The sequence below is a fragment of the Nycticebus coucang genome, chromosome 17 (genome assembly GCF_027406575.1).
Source record: "Nycticebus coucang isolate mNycCou1 chromosome 17, mNycCou1.pri, whole genome shotgun sequence".
Lineage (NCBI taxonomy): Eukaryota > Metazoa > Chordata > Mammalia > Primates > Lorisidae > Nycticebus > Nycticebus coucang.
Genome location: NC_069796.1, coordinates 53012141 through 53039340, shown reverse-complemented (window position 1 = coordinate 53039340; position 27200 = coordinate 53012141). Strand labels below are relative to the sequence as shown.

The following is a 27200-nucleotide window of genomic DNA, read 5'->3' as shown; positions in this document are numbered from 1 at the left end:
AAGCTAAAAACCTCTGCACAGGTTAAGGGTATAACAACTAAAGCAAAGAAGCAACCTTCAGAATGGGAAGATATTTGCCTGCTAAGAATCTGACAAAGGGCTGATAACTAGAAATCTACACAGAACTCAGACTAATCAACTACAAGAGCAAACAATCCCTTTTATAAATGGACTACAGAAATGAACAGAACCTTCTCTGAAGAAAGCAGATGAACTGCCAACAAACACATGAATAAATGCTTATCGTCCCTAGTCATCAGAGAAATGCAAATCAAAACCATTCTGAGATATCTCTTAACCCCATGAGATTAACCCACATCACAAAGTCCCCAAACTGCAGATGTTGGCATGGAAGTGGAGAGAAGGGAACACTTGCACACTGCTAGTGGACTTACAAACTAATACAGCCTCTACGGAAAGCAGTATGAAGAATCTTCAAAGAGCTAGAAGACATTTTCACTAGTATGTTCAATTCACAATTGCTAAGACGTGGAATCAACCCAAGTGCCCATCAATCCATGAATGGATTAATAAACTGTGGTACATGTATACTCTGGAATATTATTCAGCCATAAAAAGATGGAGACTTTACATCTTTTGCATTTATCTGCATGGAGTTGAAGAACATTCTTCTTAGTAAGGTATCACAAAAATGGAAAAGCAAGTATCTAATGTACTCAATACCAATATGAGGCCAATAGACACACAACTACATACCCACATCACAAAAAAACCACAATTAAATTCAAGTAGCAGGGGAGGGAAAGAGTAATGGGAGGAAGGCAGAGGATTCATAAATTCTTAACCTAATGGTCACAACAGAAGGGTATAAAGCACAATCCCCAGGTGAAGGGCTGAACTACAACTTGAACTTTACCAAACAAATGCAAACAATGTAACCTAAGCAATTGTACCCTCATATTAATCTGAATTATTTTTTAAAGAAAAATTTTCACCTTAAGATAATTATTTGGTCTATGTAACTCATAAAAGTATCTCAAAGATTTTTACCTGCTTTTAAAATTACAGAATTATGGAAAAGTATGGTAATTATTAAGAAAGAAAAAATGAGGTATGAAAAGAAAAAGAACATGCAAAACTTATCTTCAAATATGGGAATGACTATCCCAAAAAGAAGCTGTATTTTTCATTCTTGTGGCTTCAGAACCAATAGTGGGAATTCAGAAGAAAGAACATTCTCATGCGCATATACTAACAGAAATATTACTATAATACAGAATTTTTTAATGATCCATAATTGAAAATAACATTTTGTTGTTTGAAGGTTACAGGAAAGAATCAGTAATGTGGAAACCCAGACACTCCAGCCCCATAGTTGCTTGCCAGCTGACTCTGAGGTCCTCCGTACCACACCCATGAAAGATCAATACACTGTGATAGCATCCTTATAGCTACACATACCACATTCCATGTTCCCTCCTGGAACACCCAAGTTACTCACTTCTCTTCTCTCGATAAACCTACAACATGTAGCCAATTATCTGAAGATCCTCTTATATTTCCACCTGTACTGATGGATTCCCCCTTCTTTGAACTGGTGATGCAGGTATTGCTTCAGTCCCACAGAACCATCTCTCCACTGTTCTTCCTGAATAATTTGACTTCCCAAGAAGGAAAAGTCAGGCCTGTATCTTCTACTTCCCTGGTATTTCCAGAGAGTGCAGCCCAAATATGAGCACAAGATGGATGGTCAGCGATAGCATGGATAACTATAACCAGGACATTTCCAGGTACTCCCACATGCCCTATTTAATTGAATTAGGACAATCATCTACTAACATAACTCTTAAGAAGACAGAAGTTGAATTGTTTAAGCAATGTGCTTATGGTCTCACAGCTCCTGAGTGGCGTGAGTGCTGCTTCTCTGAACCCAGACTTGATGTGATCAGTTTGTTCTGATATGAACTCACAGTGTTCTGGATTTCAATTTCCCCTCCACTTTAATAAAAATTAATCTTTTTTACTCCCATCCACACTACGTCTATAAACTCTGTATGGGTAGGACTCTGTCTGATTCACTTCAGTATTTTCTGCAGTCTTTGACACATGTAGGCACAAACTAAATACATGTAGAGGAAAGAGAGGCGGGGAGAGAAAAGGGATTGAGGTGCCAAGAAATGCCAGGGTGGAACCAGAGTTAAAGACCTTAGTTTTTGGTCCTTCTGTAGTTCTATATCATGTATGCATTTAGGCAAATTCAATTAGACTCGATTCTGGGTGTCGGAAGAGGGAAAAGAGCATAGAGAGAAGAGAGAGGTAAGAGAGGAGGAGAGTGTGGCTTAAATAGTGAAAGCAGTTTCCCATACCATTCCCCTCCCTGGGTACCATTTCCAGCCGTTAGCACGAGATGGGAAACTTACCGTGACTCCCTCAGCGGGCCTATTTCTCACCTATGCTTGAGGGAGTAAGCATCTTAAATGCTATATGTGATTCATGTTTATGGACACACTGTATTGTTTTCTGTTAGTACAAGTACTTTATGATACTTTATCTGTATTCAGCAAAGAAGTGGGTATTTGTTCTGTCACTGGAGGAAAGAAAAAAAAAATGGCCCCATTGAACTTCTGGGGTATCATGTCACCTGCCTAGGATATTTTCAAGGGTAGTTTTAACTAATCTTGATGTTTTTTTCTTAACATGCTGACTTGAAAGCACCACTCTTCTCTAAGATGAGCCTTGACAGCCTTGGTAGTCTTCAAGAATCCAACTATTCTTCTGAACTTTCCATTTACATAGTATCTTAAAAATATGTAATTTTAGAGTAGAATTTTCTGCTGCTGCTTTTCTTGCTTTCTCTGACTCACACAACATTTCTGAGTCACAATAGAAAGCACCCTTTCCTTCAGAATACTTATAAAGTAACATTGGTTAGAAACTTCAAAATAAGTAATAATAATAATAAAACCTGTCTCATACCTTAGAGAATTGCAAGGATGTCCCGTCAAATCCATACGGCTTCCATGCACTCAGTATTGAGTTGGCCTTGGAAAATTAAGACTCGTCTAAGAAAACAAAGCTTCTTTTGGATTGAGGCTTGAATTTAATTAATGGCTTCATAGGGAAGAGTTTACTTTTCTGAGAGTCTAAGACTTAGTTTCAAACCCAACCCTTCTGCTCATTTATACTGTGACCTTGGGCAATTTACTTCCTATCTTCAAACTTATCAATTTAAAGAAAAGTCAGAGAAAGTAATGTCTATAGTGACCTCCATCCTTGGCAAGGCTACTTTCTACTCTAGCTGTCCCAGATAAACATATAAATTGAAACAATGTGTCAATTTCAAGACAAGGTTCTAGTCCACCTAAGACTCTCTACTGTCCGTAACTATGATCCGGGATTGACAAGATAGAAGGGGATGTAGAAGAGCATAGCCACTTTCATTTGTCACGTATTTCAAATGTAAGTGAAATACTAAGATAACTTCTGGAGCTAACTCTGAGAGTGAAAAATCAGTCCCCTTAGGGTTGGACATGGTCAACTCACCAGGTTTATCACAATTCCAAACATCGTTCAGAAGTTTTATCTATAAAGACTCATTCTTCTGTGCTGGTGAGTCTTCGAACTTCCTCTGTTAGGAGGTGCATCATATCGGCAGGGCAACCCCTTAAGGCTGTGTGTTATTTAGGGACTGGGGCGAGGGGGATAGCAAAAGGTAGTGCGGGTATAGAAATACTAAGTTAGGTGCCTGACACTAAAGCCGTGTTTCATTATTCCATAATTTGCCAAGATTGTCTCCCATACTTACACCTCAAAGTGAGAAAGTTGAGTATTTCATTCAGCTCTTCCCCAAAAGGCGCCCACTAAGGCAACCTTTGTCATCTAAAACCTCATAAAAAACAAGGCTTCTGTCCTGGATGCTCAGAGAGTATAGGAACTCAGAAGACAGTCACAGCCGGAAAGGGGTGAGAGATACTTTTACAACCAGTTATGCCTTTAAAGAAAGAAATAAAGATGGGAACAGATGTGGCTTTTGTTAAGACTCTGACAAAAAGATCCAACAGGAAACAGTGTTAAAGTAAGACCTTGGGAAGCACAGACAATAGAAGAAAATAGTGGCACTTTTTTATATGATTATCCCCACATTACCTGGTGGTACAAATGATGCTTAACTTACCAACTTCCACACCTGGGAAACCCTTGTGATCGATGCTAGTGTGGCTTTGCCCCACAAAATCACCAATTCTAATCCTCCAATCTTACATTTGGTAGAACTGAAGCATAGTATTAAGAAAAAGCTATTTGCTTTCAGGCATATAACTAGTTTTATTGACAAAATATGGCCTCAAATTCTATCTTTCCTCTATACATGCGTGCAATTTTTCTAGTATCTGCGTTTATGCCAGAGTCCTAAATTATGCTTACTCTTACAAAAACAAATATTTTTTTCAGAAATATGGAAAGCTACTAGCAGTAAGAAAATTCATGGGGTAACCCGTTTTATTCTCAGGACAGACAAGGACTAAAGTACTTAAAAGAAAAAAAAAATCTTGGGATTATCTGTTCCTATTTGCCAAGTACAGAATTTCGTACTGATTCATGTCAGTTCTCTTTCCGTAACCACATCTCCCATTTATAATTGCTAAATATGCCAAGTTCACAGTGTTTCCCCATTTGGGTGCCCTATTTGAATTTGTGTATAAATATTCGCTCCTCCAAATGTTCTATGTGAATACACAAAATACCCACTTCAGCACCGAGTGCACAAATGCAGGGCTGGAGGCGTGTGGTACACTGCAAACCAGTGCTGACTCAGGAGTCAGGGTGCGGAGGTGCGGACTGGCCCAGCTGCATGCTGGCAGGGGACTGCGGGGAAGTCAGTTTCCCTCTCTGAACCAGTTTCACAAACTGGGGAAAATGAGACTTTTGTATTTCTCTCCCTGGTTAACTGGAAGAATCCTAAGAAATCATAGACACAGAACATTTTAACTGTTCATGATCCTTGCTTTGAGATGAAGGGAAGAAATTCAATCAGAGGGGCAAATATTTTTAAAATTGCAAGGAAGCCTGCAGCCAAGTAATATGGGTCTCAGTTTCAATCTCTGGGCTATAATATCTACATCAATAACATGAGAATTCAAGACTGAATGATCTTTTATGTCCTCTCATTCTGAGTCTGACCAATTCAATGTTTGCAGCATTATTTAATAGTCTTGTCATTGTGACTTGAGTTTAAATATATCATTACCTGAATTAATTCTTTGACTGCCTTCAGAGCCAGGAGTTAGCTGCTGTCATATGAAACATGGGCCTGTTATATACAGCAGTAAAACCTGACATACATAACCACTAAAGGCAATGGGAAAATGCCTAAACTGGGTCTTAGGATAGGAAAAATAGTGAAAAAACTGATGAAATAGGAATCAAGTCTATAATTAATTAATAGTGTTGTTTCAATGTTAATTTCTTGGTCTTCATGTTTGTAATAAATGGCTAGATAGTATATTAATATTAAGGGAAAGAGGGTAAAGTATTCACAGGAATTCTCTGCACTATCTATGCAATTCCTTCTAAGTCTAAGGTTATCTCAAAACAAATAGTGAAAACACACACACGATTTTCCATAGGAATCACCTGAAGCATGTTAAAAACACAAGTTTCTCTAATCCGAGAGACATGAAAATGATAGTCCTGGAACAGAACGCGCCTGTGTTTCAACCAAGAGATTCTGATGCATACTTCTCAGGGATCATACTTGAAAAACTATTACCTGAAAGAGACACTGGTACATAATAAAATAAGTGATTATTACAGATGAGCAAATAAAAAATACAGTCTGAGGCTATAAAAAGGCTCTGGGGTGAGATCTAGGTTTTGGTTCTACCTCCTCCAGTTGCAGCATAAAATTAGACAAATGACTAATATGCTGGGCCTCACCGTCCTCATTTATAAATGAAGAAAGTGAAAATATAGATGACTAATAGCCACTCCCATACATCACGTACAGAGAATGTCCAGAATAGTAGTCCGAAATGAACAGTAGTCTAGAAAACCGTGTGTTGGTAGCCACACATTTCTCCAGCACCTCTGCAGGTCCCTTGATACCATCCTTTCTCAACAAGACCAGGCTGCAGCACCTGACCTGTGCGTGCAAGGGTCTGGCCCTACAGTAGGTTAAAACAACGGGAACACTATCACCACGCTGAAGAAACATGGCCACCTTCACAAGGTCAGTAGCAGGAGACATCAGTCTTTGAATTTACTTTACCAATTGGAGGAGCAAAGACTGTAGGCCCAATGACCTGTCCTTTTGCATTGTGAAATGGAAATCCAAACTTCCATAAGTGGTAGCTCTGGGGAAAGGAAATGGGGTCTTTGGGCCTAGGCCTTTCATTACAGAGCAGTTTTATGCCTGATGAGGCCACAGACTAACTGTACTATGTCTCTCCAGAGACGCTGCCTGAAAAAAGAAAGATGGATGTAAGTTAGGGCAACTGAATTGAGAAGTGGCATTGGCTGGGGTCCACGGATGGCCCCTGGCTTCCCGTGTGACCATTCGTCTGCGAAGTGTACACATGTGTGCACATACACTCATACTAGCATGAGTATAAACTTCCCACATCAGAGGGAGCCAGAGTGTATGTCCACTAACAACTCTCATAGTTCAGGTAATATGTGTATAACAGCCTTGCCCTGTTCTAATTCTGTTGACTTACAAGTTTCTCAATGTTTTAATAGCATTGATAACAGAGTGAGCCCACTCTGTTTTCTTTGTCCCATATGGAAAATATATAAGAAGAATGGATGATACTAAAATTTTTTCAGCACAAAATGCCTCTATCATAGAGCATGATTCTATAGTATATAGTTTTTAACTTTTCTAAGCCTTGGTTTCTTCATTTGTAAAGAGAAGCTTGACATAATGTAATGTTGATAATCCTGTAAGTTCTACTCCATATGGAATTTACACCCATGAGAGACAGCTTATTGAATTGGTAACTCAATCATCCCTATGTTTCGTTGAACAGGGAGAAGATCACGTTATTAGCTTTGCCGGGACCACAGCTTATGGCTGTGCAAGTTTTCTGTTTCCCTGCTCTATAGAGGGCACCACTCACAGTCCCAATCTCTACATGTTCATTGAGATATCATGGTAATTTTTTTTTGTTTTTTGCAGTTTTTGGCCAGAGCCGGGTTTGAACCCACCACCTTCGGTATATGGGGCCAGTGCCCCACTCCTTTGAGCCACAGGTGCCGCCCAGTATGGTAATTTTTAAGTAGGTGATAATCAAATAACTTCACAAAATCTAAATTGAAAAAATATATATTATCAAAGGATAATAAGGATATGCTTTGCCTTAGAACCATAAAGACATAAAAAAGAAACATCTGAACACTGACTTAAGTGACAGAATAACATTCTCTATCATTAAGAGACCAGGAGAAAATCCAGGAATCTATAAAAGAAATGATGAAGTACTCAGGAATTGTGGTACATTCCTTTCTTACTTTTTTCCCCATGACTTTTAGCCCAGCTGAGCCCCACACTGTCAGAAAGCGCATAATGTCCCCCTCAATTCTACAATCTTTTCTCTCTGCTCCTCTGACCCAGTGATCCAGCATCACTGGTAAAATTCATTTCATGGTGATAATTAGAGTCTTTACAATTTCATGAGCTGAAGCTACTTATGAGCCTCATGCTTTTTCTCATTGGTTCACTTTCCAGTTCCTCACAAGAATTTTGCAAAACTTTACCACTTTCTTCAGCCCAGGACTCAGCCCTTCTCTCTCTTTCTTAATGTATGGCCCTGTCTATTTCATCAAAAATTTGAGGTCATCAAGTGTGATTTGCATCAACTTCTTTCCCTACCCCTAAGCATAATCTTATAAACTCACCTGTATCTACACCGATTTAACCCTCATTACTTCACCGTCTTTGAAAATAACATATTATACTATTCCCTCTTTATGTATTCATATTTTATTGACTGTTTGATTATAGGTATTCAATTTTAGTTTGAACAACTTCGTCTGGATCTCTCCTCCATAACTACTTGAAATAGAACTTGTCTAAACTCGCATTCTCTCCCCTCCTAAATTACTTTTTCCTTCCAATATTCTTGATGTCATTTGGTGGTACTGCCAAGCTGTAAATCTGGGAGTCACCCCTGACTTTCATCTTTCCCTCCCCTTTCTATACAGTATATTCATTCATCTAATCAATCATTGTGTCCCACTGATCTTGCCTTTTAAATACTTCCTGAATATGACTCCTCCAACCACCTTCCCTTCTACTGCTGACCAATTTCCAGATGTTTTACCTCTTCTGGATAGCCTCCCAGTGATGCCTTGGCTTCTAGTTTTGCTTTCTTCTAAGCCTTCTTCTACACAGCCACCAGAGCAATAATATACACCAAAAATCTAAGTACACTAATATTCAACCTAAAACCCTTCACTGGATCCCTAGTGATTACCTCTCACTTGGACACCACACCTGCTGAGAAAAACTGATTCTTGGCCTTTTCCTTTCACCTTTAGAAGATCCAAGTCTATGTATACTTTTGTACATATACCTATGTACATCTGCTCTCATGTTATATCTTCCTAAATAAATGCCCTCTCAACCCTTCCCTTCTCTCTCTGATAAGCTGTCACCTAGTCATCTTACTTTTACTTCAGAAGTTATCTCAGATATCACCTCCTCCTGGAAGACTTCTCTATACATCGCTGTTGCCAGACTAACTTAGATAACTCATTGTATGTACTATAGTAGCCACTAAATGTTCTTGGATGTTATAATTTGTTATTCTGTATCTTTTTTCCTTCATTACAATCCAATTTTAGAGAAGGGCTTGGCAAACTGTATCCAATGAGCCAAATCCAAACTGCCACCTGTTTTAGTAAATGAAGTTTACTGTAAGATAGCCATGTCCATTTATATTCATACTGTCTGTATATAGTCTCTATATGCTTACAGCTGAGTTGAGTGGTTGTTACAGAGACCAAGTGATCTCAGAAGCCTAAAATCATTAATATCTGTCCCTTTGTAGAAAATCTTTGCAAATTTCTTAGAGGGAAGTAGCCGGTTCATACATTTTTGTATTCACATCCCTTATGTATTGTGTAGGAATTTGGTAAATATTTAATGAATGTGAGTGAATTAATAAAGGTAGTTTTGAAGTTGCTCAGTCTAATACACTGATTACTGGTCTACCAAGAAAGACTGTTTGAGAATGAATTCTTAGATTAAAGCACTGAATACAATTTTAAGGAAAAAGAGAACTGTGCAGGCATTTTAGCAGTTTCTTCCCAGGAAATCAACTTTGAACATTATTTTTAAGGACATTAAATGCCCTCTAATGGAGAGTTTCTCTCTTTTCAATAGAACAAAAACTGTCTTAGGTGTGGATTTTTTGCTTAATTTCATAGTAAAGAGATGAAAGCATAATGGCTATTTTATTTTATTCTTAATTACATTAAAACATCCAGATTTACCAAAGACTGTTTTAATAGGAATGCTCTAGAGGTGAAGTTAGTCAATTTTATGTAGCTTCTGAGTCAACAAAAATTTCTGAGTAAAAATGAATGATGTATACATTCTCCTAAATGCTATGGGACATATAAATCTGGGTAAAATACCATATCCTACTATCATAAAGATTTTCAATAAGCAATGAAACTGACTCACACATAAATAGCCATGAAGCCTAAAAATAATACATCAGGAGTGCCAAAAATATGTATATTCAATTTAAGAAATGTTATCTAGGTATTACTTTTCAAAGTTGAATCGAATTGCAGTAGCAACTTGTAGTATGATGTTCACTCAAAAGATGGCATTAATCAAATGAATGCCACTGTCATCATGGGAAAGGCAGGACAGTCAAAGAAAATGATGGAAGCGCAGTTGTCATTCCTTGTTACTCAAGGAGGGCAAGACCAGTTTGACGTGGTGACTGAAATTGGAGAACGTTGTGGAAGTACAATGACAATGGAGACATTGAGTATGCTGCAGAACGTCCGACATGAGTAACCACTGCACACATTTGTGATAAGTTTGAGAAATACAGTACTGTGTGATGTACATAAGGGACGATCCAGGAGGTCTTGCAATATTGCTTTAATAGCAGTTCACCATAATCAGAAGAGTCTGGGTGCTGATAGTAACTACTTTGAGTCCCTTCTGCAATTGCAGAAGTCAAACTTGACTTGTATTCTTGTATTCATCTTTCGCTATTGGTATATATTTAGTATTATAATTTTAATACATCTTTTGGTTTTCTTAAAATGTGTATAATTTTTTTGGCACCCTCTGTATATGTCTCAAGAAAGGAAGGTCATATTAATGTTGGGAGATCTTGGTCCGAAGTAATCACATGCCACTCTGGCTCTCCCACTAAACACCAGACACCTGAACAAAATACACGCAGGAGCTACTGAAAATTCCAGCAAGTAAATAGTAGCAGGAAGATTGAGGAAGAACCACAATTTCAAGGACCACCAAACTGGCAATGACATTACCAAACTTATGCCCCCTCCTAATATCCCCAATGCCTGAATGGAACACAAACGCAGATGTGGGTACAAACAGAACAGAAAAAGATCCAGGAGAAAACATCTAGATAAGATTCTAATAGTGAGAAAAGAGAATAGGAAGGTCCACTTTTTTTGACCTCTCTTCTTCATTCTCCCATTTATTCCCTAACCCTCAAGCACTCTGATAACAATGGCAACAGCAACAGTAATAGCATCCAGAGAATCCAAAACTTTGAAGGAGGGAAAATTTCCTCTGTGATTACAGAGTCTATGGCCCAAGATTGATTAATTTTGTTTTCTATTCTCCTGCTGTTTTTCCCTGGAATCCGGCACTTTTATAAGAAATACATGGCAGAGAAGGATAACTAAAGCCTTAGGTTTTTGGTGAGATGACTAAAAAGGAAACCTCTAGTAAACAGCAAACACCAAGGAGATTACACAGAGGGATGAGATCAGGACGTGAAAGATCTCTATAAAGAGAACTATGAAACTCTGAGAAAAGAAATAGCCGAAGATGTCAAGAAATGGAAAAACATACCAAGCTCATGGCTGGGAAGAATCAACATTATTAAAATGTCTATACTACCCAAAGCAATCTACAGATTTAATGCAACCCCCATTAAAGCACCTCTGTCATACTTTAAAGATCTGGAAAAACTAGTCCTTCATTTTATATGGAAACACAAAAAAACCTCGAATAGCCAAGACATTACTCAGAAATAAAAACAAATCAGGTGGAATAATGCTACTAGAGATGTTGTAAAGTCTTTTATGAACTCCTGAGCTCAATTCCATGACACACATGTATGGAGTTTACCCTAAACAGCATACAGAGACTTTGACAACTAAACTAGGGATAAAGCCAATGTCTAAGTCCCCTGCTGGGTGCACATATGGTGGAGAGATCCAAATAACAGCACAAAAGGTTTGACAGCAGAAGTAACACTAGGACCACACTCTTAAAATGCTGCACAGAAACTGAGGCCAACCAAGGCTAACCTCAACCAAGCTCGATACGTGCTAAAACAAAAATGTTCAAATTCATCATCAAATTTAAGGAAGAACTAGAATCACCATATTCAAAAAGTTTAAGATGTAATCTAAAATAGTACAGCACTTGAAGCATCAGGAAAATCCCACTTCACGTGGAAAAAGAGACATCAATGCCAAGATGGCACAGAGATTGACAATATCTGACAAAAATCTTCAAGGAAACTACTATAAAGCTCCAAGCAATAGTAAGAACTCTTAAATGACTGGAAAGTTAAAAATTTCGGGGGGAAAAAAAAGACATAAAGAAGAATTAAATAAAATGTTAGAACTAAAATATACAGTAATAGAATATTTTAAAAATTCACTAAATGGGCAAATAACAGAATGGAGATTACATAAGAATCAGTGAATATAAAGATAATGTGGTAGAAATCATCCAATCTGGAAAACAGAGAAAGAAAAAAAGGTAGGAAAAAAAGCCCCACACGGATTCAGGTAGCTGTAGAACAATTCTAAAAAGTCTAATATTTGTGTCACCAAAGGACTAGAAAAAAATACAGTCTAGGAAAAAGCATTTGAAGAAAGAATGACTGAAAACTTCCTAAATTAGGGCAGGAAAGCATACACCTACAATTTCAATTTCAGAAGATCCAAAACGGTATAAACACAAAGAAAGCCATGTCAAGACACATCACCACCAAACTACTAAAAACTAGATATGGTGAAAAATACAGTAAGCAATCAAGTAAAGTGAAGCACTACACATACAAAAATTCATACGTGGCTTGTATTCTTTTAAAATCAGAAACAACAGAGGAAGTAAAACAACATTTTTTTATTTTAAAATATTACAGGAGTACATGCATTTTGGTTATATAATTTGTTTTGTACATTTCAGGTCAAAGTTATAAGTGTACAGAATGTATGCATTATACCTGTCAGGTGTGAATTGACCCAAACCCATCCTCCCCCCTCCCACCTACTCAATTTCCATTGAGTTTTATTTCTATATGGGCCTATTAAGTGTTGATCAACATTTCCAAATGTTGATCCAGCTAATTCCAATTTAGTGTTAAGTACATGTGGTATTTGTTAAGTATCACATAAGTACTTTTGTGATACTTCATTTAGAACAATGGTGTCCAGATTCATCCAGGTTGTTACAAAACATACTGAGCACCATTTTTATTTTTATAATTGGTGAGTAGTACATATACTCCATAGTATACAAATACCACATTTTATTAATCTGCTCAAGTATTGATGGGCACTTGGGTTGTTTCCACATCCTTGGAAATGTGAATGGTGCTGGTATAAACATTCAAGTGCAAGTGCCTTTGTAATAAAATGTTCTTTTCTCTTTGGGGTCAATACCTCATAGTGAAATTGATGGTTCAAAATGGTAGGTCTACTTTTAATTCTTTGAGGTATCGCCATACTACTGTCCATAGAGGTGGTACTCCTTTGCAGTCCCACCAACAGCATGTGAGTGCACATTTCTGCAACCTTGCCAGCACTAGTTGGGGACTTTTCTGATAAGTGCCATTCTCAATGGAGTTAGTTGATATCTCATTGCAGTTTTAATTTGTATTTCTCTAATGAGTAGAGATGTTAAGCATTTTTTTATGGAAAAGTGTCAACATCTTAGTTTATTATTAATATAAGCATTGGATGCCAATGAAATGAAGGAAATTCTACAAACTCAGAATCTTTCTAAGTACATGAAATTTCCATTTTATTTTATGGTTTTTTTTTTTTTTTGTCTTAACCCTTTCTTTTTTTTTTTTTAATTTTTTTATTAAATCATAACTGTATACAATGATATGATTATGGGGCATCATACACTCACTTCATAAACCATTTGACACATTTTTATCACAGTGGTTAACATAGCCTTTCCGGTGTTATCTCAGTTACTGTGCCAAAACATTTACATTCTACATTTACCAAGTTTCGCAAATACCCCTGTAATATGCACCACAGGTGTGATCCCACCGATTCCCCTCCCTCTACCCACCCCCCCCCTTTCCCACTTCCCCCTATTGTTAAGTTGTAGCTGGGTTATAGCTTTCATGTGAGAGTCCCAAATTAGTTTCATAAGTAGGGCTGTGTACATTGGGTATTTTTTCTTCCATTCTTGGGATACTTTACTAAGAAGAATATGTTCCAGCTCCATCCATGTAAAACTCTCCCTCTTCGCAGATGATATGATTGTGTATCTGGAAAACACTAGGGACTCTACTACAAAACTCCTAGAAGTGATCAAGGAATACAGCAACGTCTCAGGTTACAAAATCAACATTAATAAATTGGTAGCCTTTATATACACCAACAACAGTCAAATTGAAAAAGCAGTTAAGGACTCTATTTTATGGTTTTATATCACAATAGTACAAACACATTTCTCTACAACCATACCAACATAGCTCTTTGGGAATTATTTCATTGTTCTCTACTGATGACTTTACTTAATACATTGAAGCTATACAAATAAAATTTCAAATGACTAAATAATAGATGCATAAGAACTTAGAGATCTAAAAATAGATCTGCCATTCAATCCTGTAATCCCTCTACTGGGCATATACCCAGAAGACCAAAAATCACATCATAACAAAGATATTTGTACCAGAATGTTTATTGCAGCCCAATTCATAATTGCTAAGTCATGGAAAAAGCCCAAGTGCCCATCGATCCACGAATGGATTAATAAATTGTGGTATATGTACACCATGGAATATTATGCAGCCTTAAAGACAGATGGAGAGTTTACCTCTTTCATGTTTACATGGATGGAGCTGGAACATATTCTTCTTAGTAAAGTATCTCAGAATGGAAGAAAAAGTACCCAATGTACTCAGCCCTACTATGAAACTAATTTAGGGTTTTCACATGAAAGCTATAACCCAGTTACAACCTAAGAATAGGGGGAAGGGGGAAAGGGACGGGAGGAAGGGGGGAGGTGGGGTAGAGGGAAGGGGATTGGTGGGATTACACCGGCGGTGCATCTTACAAGGTTTTATGTGAAACTGGGTAAATGTGGAATGTAAGTGTCTTGGCACAGTAACTGAGAGAATGCCAGGAAGGCTGTTAACTAGTGTGATGAAAGTGTGTCAAATGGTCTGTGAAGCTAGAGAATGATTCCCCATGATCATATCAGTGTACACAGCTATGATTTAATAAAGAAACAAAACAAAACAAACAAAAAAAGAACTAGTCATCAGGTATGTTAATGTCTAACAAGACACTGCCAAAATGTTTCTCCTGATACAGCAATTATTAAGTCAGAACCTTCAGAAAACAAAGGCAGAACAAAGGTCCAATAAAAGAAGCTTGTGCAACTAAAGCCTCCCATAGGCCTAAGTGTGACATAAGCAAGGCAAAAGCATCTGTCCTGAAAACTAAATGGGTCTCCGGTATTTCCAATCAGTTGAACTTTCAAAGATAGACATACCCAAGACATATCCAGTATATAGATACCACCCTGGCTCTGGTTCCATTAATTATGCCGGAAGAGTTTAATACCCATCCAAGTCCAAAGATGGAAGAACACACACACTGGTGTGGTGATGGGCTGGAGCAGAGTGTAAAGGCAAAGACTGGCTGTGCTAGTGCAGCCACGGGGGAACTTTTCTTCCACAGAGGCTGAGTAGAACAGTCCTGCTAAAGAGACCAGTGGAATAAGAACAGTCAATGTAGGAAGAGACAGAAACATTCTTCTCCTCCACTTACTACCCCCACTCTGCTTTAAAAGGTATATCATATTAAGAAAATTTAGTTGTTGTGGTGGCTTTTTAAAAAATGATAACCTAGTGCTGTTCCACCTCTGCTTGCTTCTTACTTTGATGTGTCGTCCTAGCTGCCTGTGGTATCATATCAGGAATTCCACCAATGATTGGATAGGCTATTCCCAGCTCTGCATTAATCAATTCAGTTGTTGCTTCTTGGAGAGAGGGCACACCAAGACCTCCAGCAGCGCAGGGTGGAAGCCTCAGGGCGGCTCCTCTGCCCTTTCCCTCCGGTCTGCTGATGGCCGCCACCCCGAGGCCTGCAGACACCTGTGGGCGACCGCAGAGGAAGAGGTCCGAGTGCTTGTCCCCAGCCACGCCCAGGTGAGCCTGCGGCCACTCCTCTCGGCCTCGTCGGGCAGCAGGCGACCGCTCCTCACCTTTCCCTCCGCCAGCGGGGCCAGCTTTCCACTCCTAAGCTTTCTTCCCTTCCCTTTCCCTTTCCCTTCCCCCTCCCTCCCTTCTCTTTATTTCTTTTCCTTCTTTGTTTCCCTCCCTTCCCTTCCTTTTCTTCCTTCCTCCCTCCCTCCCTCCCTCCCTTCCTTCCTTCTCTTTCTTTCTTTCATAGCTGTGTACATTAATGCGATCATGAGGCACCGTACACTGGTTTTACACACATTCATCACACTGGTTAACATAGCCTTCCTGGCATTTTCTTAGTTATTGTGTTAAGACATTTACATTCTACATTTACTAAGTTTCACATGTACCCTTGTAAGATGCACCATAGGTGTGATCCCACCAATCACCCTCCGTCCACCCACCTCCCCCCTCCCTCCCCTCCCTTTCCCCCTTCCCCCTATTCTTGGGTATAATCCTAAGCATTTTTTCATGTGTTCGTTGGCTGTTACCTTCCTTTGAAAATTTTCTGTTCGTGTCTTTTGCCCACTTTTTAATGGGGTTAATTTTTTCTTGTTGATTAGCTTGAGTTTTCGTGTGTGTGTGTGTTCCCTGCCATTCTGTGGATTGTCGATTTAAAGTGCCAAAAGAAAACTACTGAAATGAGAATTCTATACGTAGAGAAAATATCCTTCAGAAATTAAGGTGAAGTAAAAACATTCCCAGATGAAATGAAAATACTAACTTCAAAAAACCCGTGGCTCTAAAAACATTGCTAAAGGAAGATCTTCGGAAAGAGTTCGGGAAATCATAATAAGGAAACCTGAAATTATGTTATAAATGAGTAAAGAAAAATAGAAATGGTAAATATCCAGGTAAATGGAAGATAATACTCTTTTACTAACTTCTACAGAATATATTTGACTACTGAAAGTAAAAAGTAGGGTGGCGCCTGTGGCTAAAGGAGTAGGGTGCCGGTCCCATATGCCAGAGGTGCCGGGTTCAAACCCAGCCCCGGCCAAAAACCACACACACACAAAAAAAAGAAAGTAAAAAGTATATATATATAGAGAGAGACCGAGTCTCACTTTACTGCCCTCGGTAGAGTGCCATGACGTCCCAGGACTCACAGCAACCTCCAGCACTTGGCCGGGCCTGGGTTTGAACCCGCCACCCTCGGTATATGGGGCCGGCGCCCTACTCACTGAGTATAACATTGTCTAATGGGGTTTTCAATGAATATATATGTAACATATATAAAAACCACAATATAAACATATGGAAAGAAAGATTGAAACATCACAATAGAAGTGGTAAAATATTGGTTCTGAATAATAGAAGAGCTAAATATTTATATTGTAATCCCTAGAAAAGGCATCATTAAAAGTATAGGATAAGATAGAGCTTAAAAACACAGTAAAGGTGGGCGGCGCCTGTGGCTCAGTCCGTAAGGCGCCGGCCCCATATACCGAGGGTGGTGGGTTCAAACACCGCCCTGGATGAACTGCAACCAAAAAATAGCCGGGCGTTGTGGCGGGCGCGTGTAGTCCCAGCTACTCAGGAGGCTGAGGCAAGAGAATTGCTTAAGCCCAGGAGTTGGAGGTTGCTGTGAGCTGTGTGATGCCACGGCACTCTACCGAGGGCCATAAAGTGAGACTCTGTCTCTACAAAAAATAAAAATAAAAAAATAAAATAAAGGAGATTATTTTAAAATGTTCAAATAACACCAAAGAGAGTAGGAAAAGGAATCAAATGTAAAGGAAGTAGAACACCATAAAATGGTAAACCTAAATTCACATATGTTAATAATTATATTAAATTTAAATGGCCTAACCGCAGCAAGTGAAAATCAGAGATTTTCAGAATGTTTATAATAGAATTTTTATAACTATTTAAGAAACTTATTTAAAATATGATATAGGAAGGTTAAAAATAAAAAAGATAAAAAATATCTATACCATACAAACAATAATCAAAAGCAGGCTAGAGAGGCTTATATCAGACAAAGTAGATATCAGAGAAAAGAAAATTAATAGGTAAAGAGGGGCATTACATAAAGATAGGAGGGTCAAATCCTGATGAATAAATAACTGTCCTAATTACATATAACCCCAATAAAAGAGCTTTAAAATGACAGAACTAAAAGGACAAATAGACAAATTCATAATCATAGTCGGAGATCTCAACATTCACCTCTTAGTAGATAGAATAGACAATCCATTGCTGGGATACATTAACAGAAGAATTGGATGACAGATCAACCAATTGGATCCCACAATTTTAGAATTCTTTACCTGACATCAGTAGAACACATATTCTTTTCCAATACACGTAGAACATTCACCAAGATAGATCATATCTCAGGTTATAAAACAAACCTTGGAAAATTAAAACAAAATGAAATCCTAAAAATAATTTCCTAGAATCATACTGGAAGTAAACTAAAATTAAATTACAGAAAGATAGTAGAAGAATAGCCAAATACTTGGAAATTAAACAATGCATTTCTATATATTCTATGAACCAAACAGAAAGTTTCCAGGGAAACTAGAAAATATCATAAACAAACAAAACCAAGAATACAGCACTGAAAAATTTGTGAAATTCAGCCTAAGCAATGCTAAGAGTTAAATGTATAGTATTAAATGCTTACATTAGAAAAAGGAAATGGTCTCAAATCCATAATCACAACTTCCATCTTAAAAAAATTAGGTAAATGCATTATTGTACACAGTTACAATTTAATAAATAAAATAAAACTAGGAACAAAAAAATAAGGGTAAGCATAAGAGAAGAAAGAATAAAGGTAAGAGAAGCTGATAAAATATAAAACACATGATAGAGAAAATCAATGATGCCAAGAGCTGGTTCACAAATTACCACATAGGAAATGAAATAGAAGATAGTAGTACAGACTCAAAGATATTAAAGTGACTTAAAATAAAGGAAAATTATAAAGAGCTACATGTATATAAATTCAACAGTGTGAATAAAATGAGCTCATTCCTCAAACACCAATTGCCAAATAGACGAATAGATAACCCAAATAGGTATATAACTATTGCTATTAAATTTGTAATGTAAAATCTTCAGGGAATGAAATTCCAAGCCCCACATGCTTTCTCTGCTGAATTCTTCCCATATTAAAAGAACAGGTAGTATCAATTCTACAGAATATTTCTGGGAACCTGAAGATAAGGCCTCCTCATTATCTCCCCAGCCTGGCAGGTGCCATAGGGAAGTAGCATCAATAAATCAGACTCCTAGGGAGGCACAGTGCTCTGAAACTGGGTCCTCAAGGGACCCCACTGTGCCTTGCTGCACAGTCTGTAGTTAGCTCACTGTGTCAGTCCAGCAGCCAGAAGCAGTGGAGAGACTCTCCTGCAGCTCTGGTCAGTGTTCACGGGGGAATGTAGAACCCCAACATTCTCGCTTTTGCCCCTTCCCCATGTGTGGGCAACTTCCCTGTGTACCTGTGATCCTCTGGAGTTGGTGGCCCCACGCCCCTCTCCTTCATTTGGGGAGCCTCCTGTCACCTCTCGGCTGACTCTCAAGGCTTTCTCTTAGACAAGTAAACCAAAGGCGAGTAGCTACTCTACACTTTTGATCGTCTCCGTGACAGCAGCACATGGAGGCTGCTTCTAGTCTGACATACTGGCCCTTCCAATTTTTCTGTTTCTTATTAATATAAATTTACACTTACACAATCTATGCAATCTGCCCTAGCAATTCCATTTCTGTTTACTCTAGAGAAATGAAAAATTACATTCACACAAACATCTGTATACAAATGTTTGTGGGAATTCTATTCATGATCACCAAAGAATGGAAAAACCCAAACATCTTTCCATATGAGAATGGATAAGCTATATGTTATTCACAAAACAGACCACTCCTCCACCAAAAATAAAAAGCAAACACAAAAATAGAAAACTCTTGATAGGCTGAACAACTTAAATAATTCTCAAAAACATTATGCTAAACAAAAGAAGCCAGTCTCCAAAGCTAACTACATAATTCTATTTTATGTCATTCTTAAAAGACAAAATTTTAGTGGCAGTGCTTGCCAGACAGTAGGAATTTAGGGAGGGTGGGAGTACAAAGATAACCTGAAGAAATTTTACAAAGTAATAGAGCTATTTCATATTGATTCTGGCAGTGATTATGTGAGTCCATATACAGGTTCACAGAACTATACACATAATGAATTGTATTATACTATGTTTGTTCACTTAAAAATTAAACACAGGCGGCTCTCATAGTTCAGTGAGTGGGGCACCAGCCACATACACCAAGGCTGGCGGGTTTGAGCACTGCCTGGGCCTGCTAAACAACAATGACAACTGCAACCAAAAAATAGCCAGGCATTTTGGCGAGCACCTGTAGTCCCAGCTACTTGGGAGGCTGAGTCAGGAGAAGGGCTTGAGCCCAAGAGTATGAGGTTTCTGTGAGCTGTGATGCCATAGCACTCTACCGAGGGTGGCATAGTAAGACTTTGTATTAAAAAAAAAATTAAACCTAAAAATAGAAAATAAACACCAAGCAAAGGAGTATAAAATATGGAAAGCTACTATAGCCTGCCCCACTTACCTGGGTACCTCATCCCCTAATGAAGATCCCTAATCTTCCCTCCTTTCCTTTGTCCACTTATTGAATGGACACTTAGGTAGCAATTGCTGAGTGAAGAAGGGAGTAAAGCTAGAAAACACGCTGGTAGGTTCTAAAGAAGGAGGAGCATATGGACTGAACATGGAGCAGCAGAATTTTATTGAGAAGAAAGGCAGAGAATAGTTTAGCCATCTTCCGGTTTGAAGTTCAAAAATCATTTGAGGAAGGTCCAGTTTGTTTATAGCCTAGAATAAAGAGAATTTGGAGAAAGAACAAAATGTTGGATGGGGGTCAGGTCATAAAAATATTGACTGGTAGCCAGTGGAGTTTATTCTTAATTTATATCTTATCTACTTGCCAGTAATGATCATCTTATATCCTGTTTCTCAGCCTCATCAGATTGACCTCATTTAAAAGATATTTTGCATCATTAACGCTAACACTAAGGGTTATAAGATGGAGTCCAGTATGTACTTCAACACTGATTTAGCATATGAAATCTGGCAAATTAATTTCAGAATCTTCTTTTTACCATGCATGATATACAAGAGATTGTTTCAGCCATTCTTATTTTATGAACCTTTACCTGACAAATGAACCTGATAATTAATGTAAAAAGAATTTGTAAAGAACAGCATGAAAACATTTTCTCAGAGTGTGTTCCTTGGGTCAGCAGCATTAGCACAACCAGGAAAGGTACTAGAAATGCAAATTCTCATACCCACACTTACTAAATCAGAGATGCTAGAAAGGGGTGGCAGGTGAGATGCTTTTGACAAGCCCTCTTGGTTATTCTAATGTAGTCTAAAGTTTGGAAGCTACTGCCATAAAATATTATACAAATATACTAAAATGCTGTGAGACTCAAACTGATTATGACTTAGTCGACTTTGAACATTACAGTCTCACGAAAGGACAATGTCTTATTTGTACCCAGAAAATCAGATATTCTTGGTTTAGATTTGTTCTACACAACTCATGAAGTTATCTAAAGCTTATTTTCATAGAGGAATAATTACTTTCAGAAATATTCCACACTCTCTATCAGAAGGTCCAGAAATGATTCCTTCACGAGAAGGAAAATAAGGAATTTTTCTTCCCTGATAAAGCAATTTTGCTTGAGAGAATTGATGTCAGCACACTGACCTGAAGTCATAATAAATTTGCATCAATTTACTCAATGAATCATCTCTAATGCCAACATTCTTCCCTATACCCAAATGCTCTTGAGCATTATAAATTTCTGCTACAAAAAAAAAAAAGGTAAACAATAAAGACATTGCTAGTCAGAGGACAAAACATAAAAGACAGAAAGTACTAAGGATGCTTTTCTCTCTCAGACCAAAAATAATAAAAATATATTTTTATACAATATATATCAACATAAAATATCAGAATAATTGAAATAGGTTTCCTAGTAGTACCTCACTAATCTAGAAATCCATAAACTTGTTAATATATTTTAATTTGTATCACATTTTTTCCTATAGCTTGCTTAGTTCATGTTTTCACCATCATCATTAATATCAATTTTGTTCCTAACACTGAGATTTCCCTGTAGGCCAACCTGTCAGGATAAGCTCTAGGTGAACATTTAAATGTTGGAGGCACTTGTCTTTAAACCCAGATCGTATTAGGGTATAAGAAAAACAATAGGAGGAGAGTCTACTTAACAAACTCTAAAATTAACTATAAGTTAACTATAGCTAATTACACCCTTATGCTTTATTATTTTTTTGTCCATAAAAGGGAGCTAATCACTTCTACAAAAAAAGGATTTACCCTAGTCTATAAACAATTATTTTTATCAATATCCCCTCACTGATTTCCACAAAGCATCCCACTCCCCATTGTTCTCATATCAGCCATATCTATAGAAGAAATAAATCTGATAAACTTCTTGTTTAGGCCAGAAGTCACAAATTGAAATGCCTTAAGATTAATAAAGTTATTATAATGATTCCTGGGTATACAAATATGTGTGTGAAGCTCTTGTCTTATCACCAAGCAAAACATTATCTCATTGAATTTTCTTTAAAAACCTACGAAGTATATGTGACAAAATGCTCAGACAAAACACCTGTGCTAGATACAAACCACCAGTTTATATCTCTTAATTTAATTGAATACTTTATACCATATCTCCTAGGAAGGCCTCTAACATTTAAAATATGAAAATGGAAAGTTACTAGACAGACAAAATGATGCTTAACATGACCCACTACTGAGGATTCAAATTTTGTCTACTTATCAAATACCTCACTCTCTCAAACATCATCTTCTCAATTTAACCACTTTGTTTTCCTACCAAATATATTCTCTCTCGGGTGGCACCTGTGGCTCAAAGGAGTCGGCCCCATATACCAGAGGTGGCAGGTTCAAACCCAGCCCTGGCCAAAAGAAAAAATATATATATATATACATATATATTTATATGTATGTATATATATATTCTCTCTCTCCTCTCTCTCTCTCTGCTTAACATTTCTATTACACCATCTGAAATAAAGGGATTTATTCATTCCAGCTTGTAGTTAAGGTACATTAGGAAATATGTCACTTACTATACCTTATATTATCTTCTATCTGACATCACAGATTATACATTATTGCTTTTTAGCTCCCACATAATTTAGAATTATAACTTAAATATTTACAAATCAGCAAAGAAGATACTGCTAAAAATGCACTTTTATTCATTAAAATACTTATAAATAAGCAATTGCCTATTCTTGCCTAAACATGCTAACCATATTCACCTACCCTGTTACAGATTCAATGTCCCTCTGCTTTACTGTCCTTGGTATCATTATTGTCCCTAAGACTGAGATTTCCCTATAGACCAAACTTTCAGGATGACAGGTATCAGTATCAGCATTATTCCTAAGGGTTTTTTTTAATAAATAAAAATACAGACATTGGATAGGAAAAGGAAAAAGGCAGCCTAGATTGGGAGATCAGGAAGGAAAACTTTTTAAACACTATGGAACACTGATTCATGTCTGAAGCGTTTTTCCTTCCTTAAGTCCTTATTTACTAGAAGTTACTGTCAGGCTATTATTAAAATCATTTGTCACTAACCCCTCCCTGTTAACAAGACTAGCAACCAGTTCTCCTAGAGGAAGTCTGATTGCCCCCATTGTGAAGGCCTAAATATTCCAGATGGCTTTGCACAGATTCTTGGGTTCTGTCCAGTACCGTGGACAGCGCCTCTTATTCACCCACAATAGCCTGTGTACAAGTCCTCCCCAGAAGTATTATTATGCATCTGTCTAGCAGTTGTCACAACCCCGAGTATATATTTTTCTCTTCCACTAAGCGAGAGAGTGGCATTTTCCAATTCAGCATCCATCCACACTTCATGTGCTTTAGCCTCTCCCTGAGCCGTTGCCAAGCTATATCTCAGGCTCTTTGATGAAGCACATGAGTCAATGACAAAAAAATAATTTCTGCCAAATCTCAAGAGAGCTTCATTCTTGGCATCTTGTTTTTTTGTCTAGTGACTGATTTTTATGAGTCATTATTACTTCTTTTTTTGGTAAGGATCATCATCATTATTAGAATGTCATTGCTGGGAGAGGAAGAAAAAATAGATCTCAAAACCATCATTGGCAAGGCATACAATTTTAGTGGAGGAAAAGTATTGCTGAGGATTTTGGTGAAATAATTATTTTTCTGATACTGATTTGTTTCAGTAGGGAGAAAAATAATCCCAGAAATTATAGTTTCTATGCTACAGATGGAAGGTTGGCATCCCATTGTCAGATCCTGAAGACTTGTTACTCTCAGTCACTCCCAAGATTTTCAGACCCAGAAAGGTCAGTGAGACTCTACTCCCCTCTAGTGTCCTGAGCTTTAAGGAAGGAATCTGTCGCCCTACTGGCTTCTGTTTGTTTCAATCATCCTTGTGAAAGAGTTCATTTGCATTGTTCTTCTTATTTTAGATATTAACAAAGGTAAATCCTCAAATTTGTGCCTTTAATTCATTATAAAGTCATCCACAGTGGCAATTGCTGGATTTGCTCCAGGAACTGACCTAATACCATATTTGACCTAATACCATATTGCAAGCGAGAAGTTAAAGTAGATTAGAAGTTTTCTTAGTCAGTCCAAATTTGTGTAGATAAGTTAATGTCATCTAATATGTAACTATTGATAATGTTTCCACGCTGAGTCAATTTGTTCATGAATGTGATTAAAAAAGAGTACATTTTAGCCTTAATGTTATTACTAGTTCAACATATAATAATGAATAAATGCCTTCTCTCTGCAAAGATCTCTTCTATAAAAAGACATGTCTACATAGGATGAGCCCAACAGACTCTAAAATTCTGTATAATAGCACAATTTCTTAATCAAGTAGTTTTTGGCCTCTAACCCTGTTTCCTCAGTTCTGAAGATAAAATATGTCTTTTCTACCTCTTCAGCCCAAAAGGTAGATTATTACTGTAAAATTCCAGAATTATTTCTGCTAGATAATGTCATAATATTTTCTTGTGGCGCTGCTACATGGCACAGATGGCCAATATTTTACAGCCAATAAGTGATAGGCTTTTGGAGTTAGCCTATCTAAATTCAAATCTCAGCTCCACAACTTACAAACTATGTCACGTTAAGCAAATGACTTTTTTGTGAGACCAGGTATCCCTCTGTCACCCAGGCTGGAGTCCAGCAGGATAATCATAGCTCAGTGTAAGTTCAAACTCCTGGGCCCAAGTGATCCTCCCACCATAGACTCTTAAGTATCTAAGACTATAGGCACAGCCACACAGCCAGGCTTTAATCCATCTTGAGTTAATATTTGTCTATAGTAAGAGATTGGAATCCTGTTTCAGTCATCTGCATGTGGCTATCCAATTTTCCCGACACCATTTATTGAGCAGGGCATCTTTTCCTTTTGTGCTTTTGTCTGCTTTGTTGAAAATCAGCTGGTTGTAGTGATATGGTTTTATTTCTCCATTCTCTATTCTCTTCCATTGGTCTGTGTGTCAGCTTTTATACTAGTGCTGTGCTGTTTGGGGTAAAGACATTTTTTAATTGAAATGATTTTTTATTCCCATTTTTCAGAAGCAGAAACATTCAGAGACATGAAAAAGTCAGTATTAATAATTATTAAAGCATATCTCCTTATTTCAAGTCTGGTATTTTTGTCATCCTACCTTGCTGCCTCCTACTGCAAAGACTCACCAGGTGAACAAATGGCGCAGGGCTAACCCCAGGGAGGGGTACTGAAATGAAATGATGCCCCACTGAGGAAGGGGGGCTCTCTGGAGGGCTAGGTGTCTTTTGAATCCTCTCCCTGCCACAAGTATATTCTGGCCAAGCAGTTATTTTATTTATCAGATGCCAGAGGGTTGAATTTTTATGTAAGCTTGATACTGATTTGGCTAGTGGGAAGGCGGCTAATAAAAATTGCATGAAGTTTGGAATAGGCCAGGGTGAGTAGCTGGATCTTCCCTGCTGACTTGGCCTTTGCCACATGAAAGAAAGTTAACCCTCAGCTAGCTTTGTATACATCCTAGAGAAATTTATTGAATAAAAATATAAACCTTCCACATGATGAGATATTCATAAGGCTACAAATGCCAGAGAACCTGACCATCCATTTATTTTTCTTTAGAAGGAAATGTGAGAAATAGAAATTCTCTTTCCCTTTGTTTATTCAAGATATATTCAATGCCTACTTTCTATCCAGCTGCACGCTAAACACTAGGAAGCACACAGAAGAAACAAATCATATTCTTATGCTCAGAGTTAAATATATTAAGCACCAATGCTGGACTATGAAAGATACGAAAAGATGGCCCCACCCGAAAGCAGCTTACATGTAACAGGAGGCGGTTAGTAAGAATGAGCACTGCTATCAAAGATAGGCTCTGATGAACATAATAAAAATGGTTGAGTACTGAAGGCTTCACCGAGGAGGTATTTTAGTAGGCCAGTGAGAATATATGAGTATTGCAGTCAGTCCAGAAAGAAATGAAATTGATAGAAATGCTGAGGTATTCAAGGAAGGCTTCATAGCAGAGGCAGCTCTCTCACTCCAGAAACATGACTTTTTCTTTAAGATAACACTCTAATGGAAGCTACTGGGTGAGAGGAAAGTCGTTATTGCTGATGTGACGCAGAGAAAGCAGAGCATGACGCAGCACAGTACAGCATTTAGGAGGGATGCTGTGAGGCGGACACTCCCAGCTTCAAATCTCAGCATCGGAAGATTGTGAGTTTGATTAATCGGACTTCAGTTTCCTCACTGTGAAAGAACCAACTCAGGGCTGTTGAGAACATATTGTTAATATTGTTATTATATTGTTATTAATGATATTGCTAATACTATTTAAAATGTGAAGGTACATAGTAGTTAGTGCAAGAAAAAGAGGGGAGGGTCCTGACTTGTCCAGGATATAATGAAAGATAAAGTTTATGGATGAAAAAGTGGACAAGGAAGGGAGAAATGATTCAGTTCAAGGTGAATCACTTTACTTGATGTTGAACCTTTTTTTCATTTTTATTTTATTTTTATTAAATCATAAACATATAGATCATGTATACATTAATGTATTTATGAGATACAATGTGCTGGTTTCATATAGAATTAGGAATGCTTACACCACACTGGTTAATATATACCTCATCTCATTTACTTAATTATTGTGTTAAGACATTTATACTCCGTACTAATAGATCCGACATGTACCCTTGCATTACGCACCATAGGTGTGATCCCACCATTCACCCTCCCTGGACATGCATCCTTACAGGAAGAACCAAGTAAAGAACAACAGGCCAAAGCAAGCATTATCGCCTTTATTTTGAGCTCTTTAACTGAATTTTTTTTTTCTACTGGAACAAGTGGTCAGTGGTCACTAGCCAAAAGCATATGCATTTGCATAAGGAAGTGTAAATTTTAACTGGCCTTTGCCATCTAGAAAAATGATATCAGGGTCCCTGTGAGAGCCACTCTACATGCTGAAAAAG

General features: G+C 37.7%; 1 protein-coding gene and 1 long non-coding RNA gene across 3 annotated transcripts in view; both read right to left on the bottom strand.

Annotated features, from left to right (window-relative positions):
* The window catches only part of LOC128568948 (uncharacterized), a 136010-nt gene that overhangs the window by 34601 nt on the left and 74209 nt on the right, over nt 1-27200 (bottom strand). The gene's annotated exons all lie outside the window — the stretch shown is intronic.
* On the bottom strand, nt 14987-15202 carry LOC128568947 (phosphatidylinositol N-acetylglucosaminyltransferase subunit Y-like). Its single transcript, XM_053566957.1, has one exon. The coding sequence runs from the start codon at nt 15200-15202 to the stop codon at nt 14987-14989; it is 216 nt and encodes a 71-aa protein (XP_053422932.1).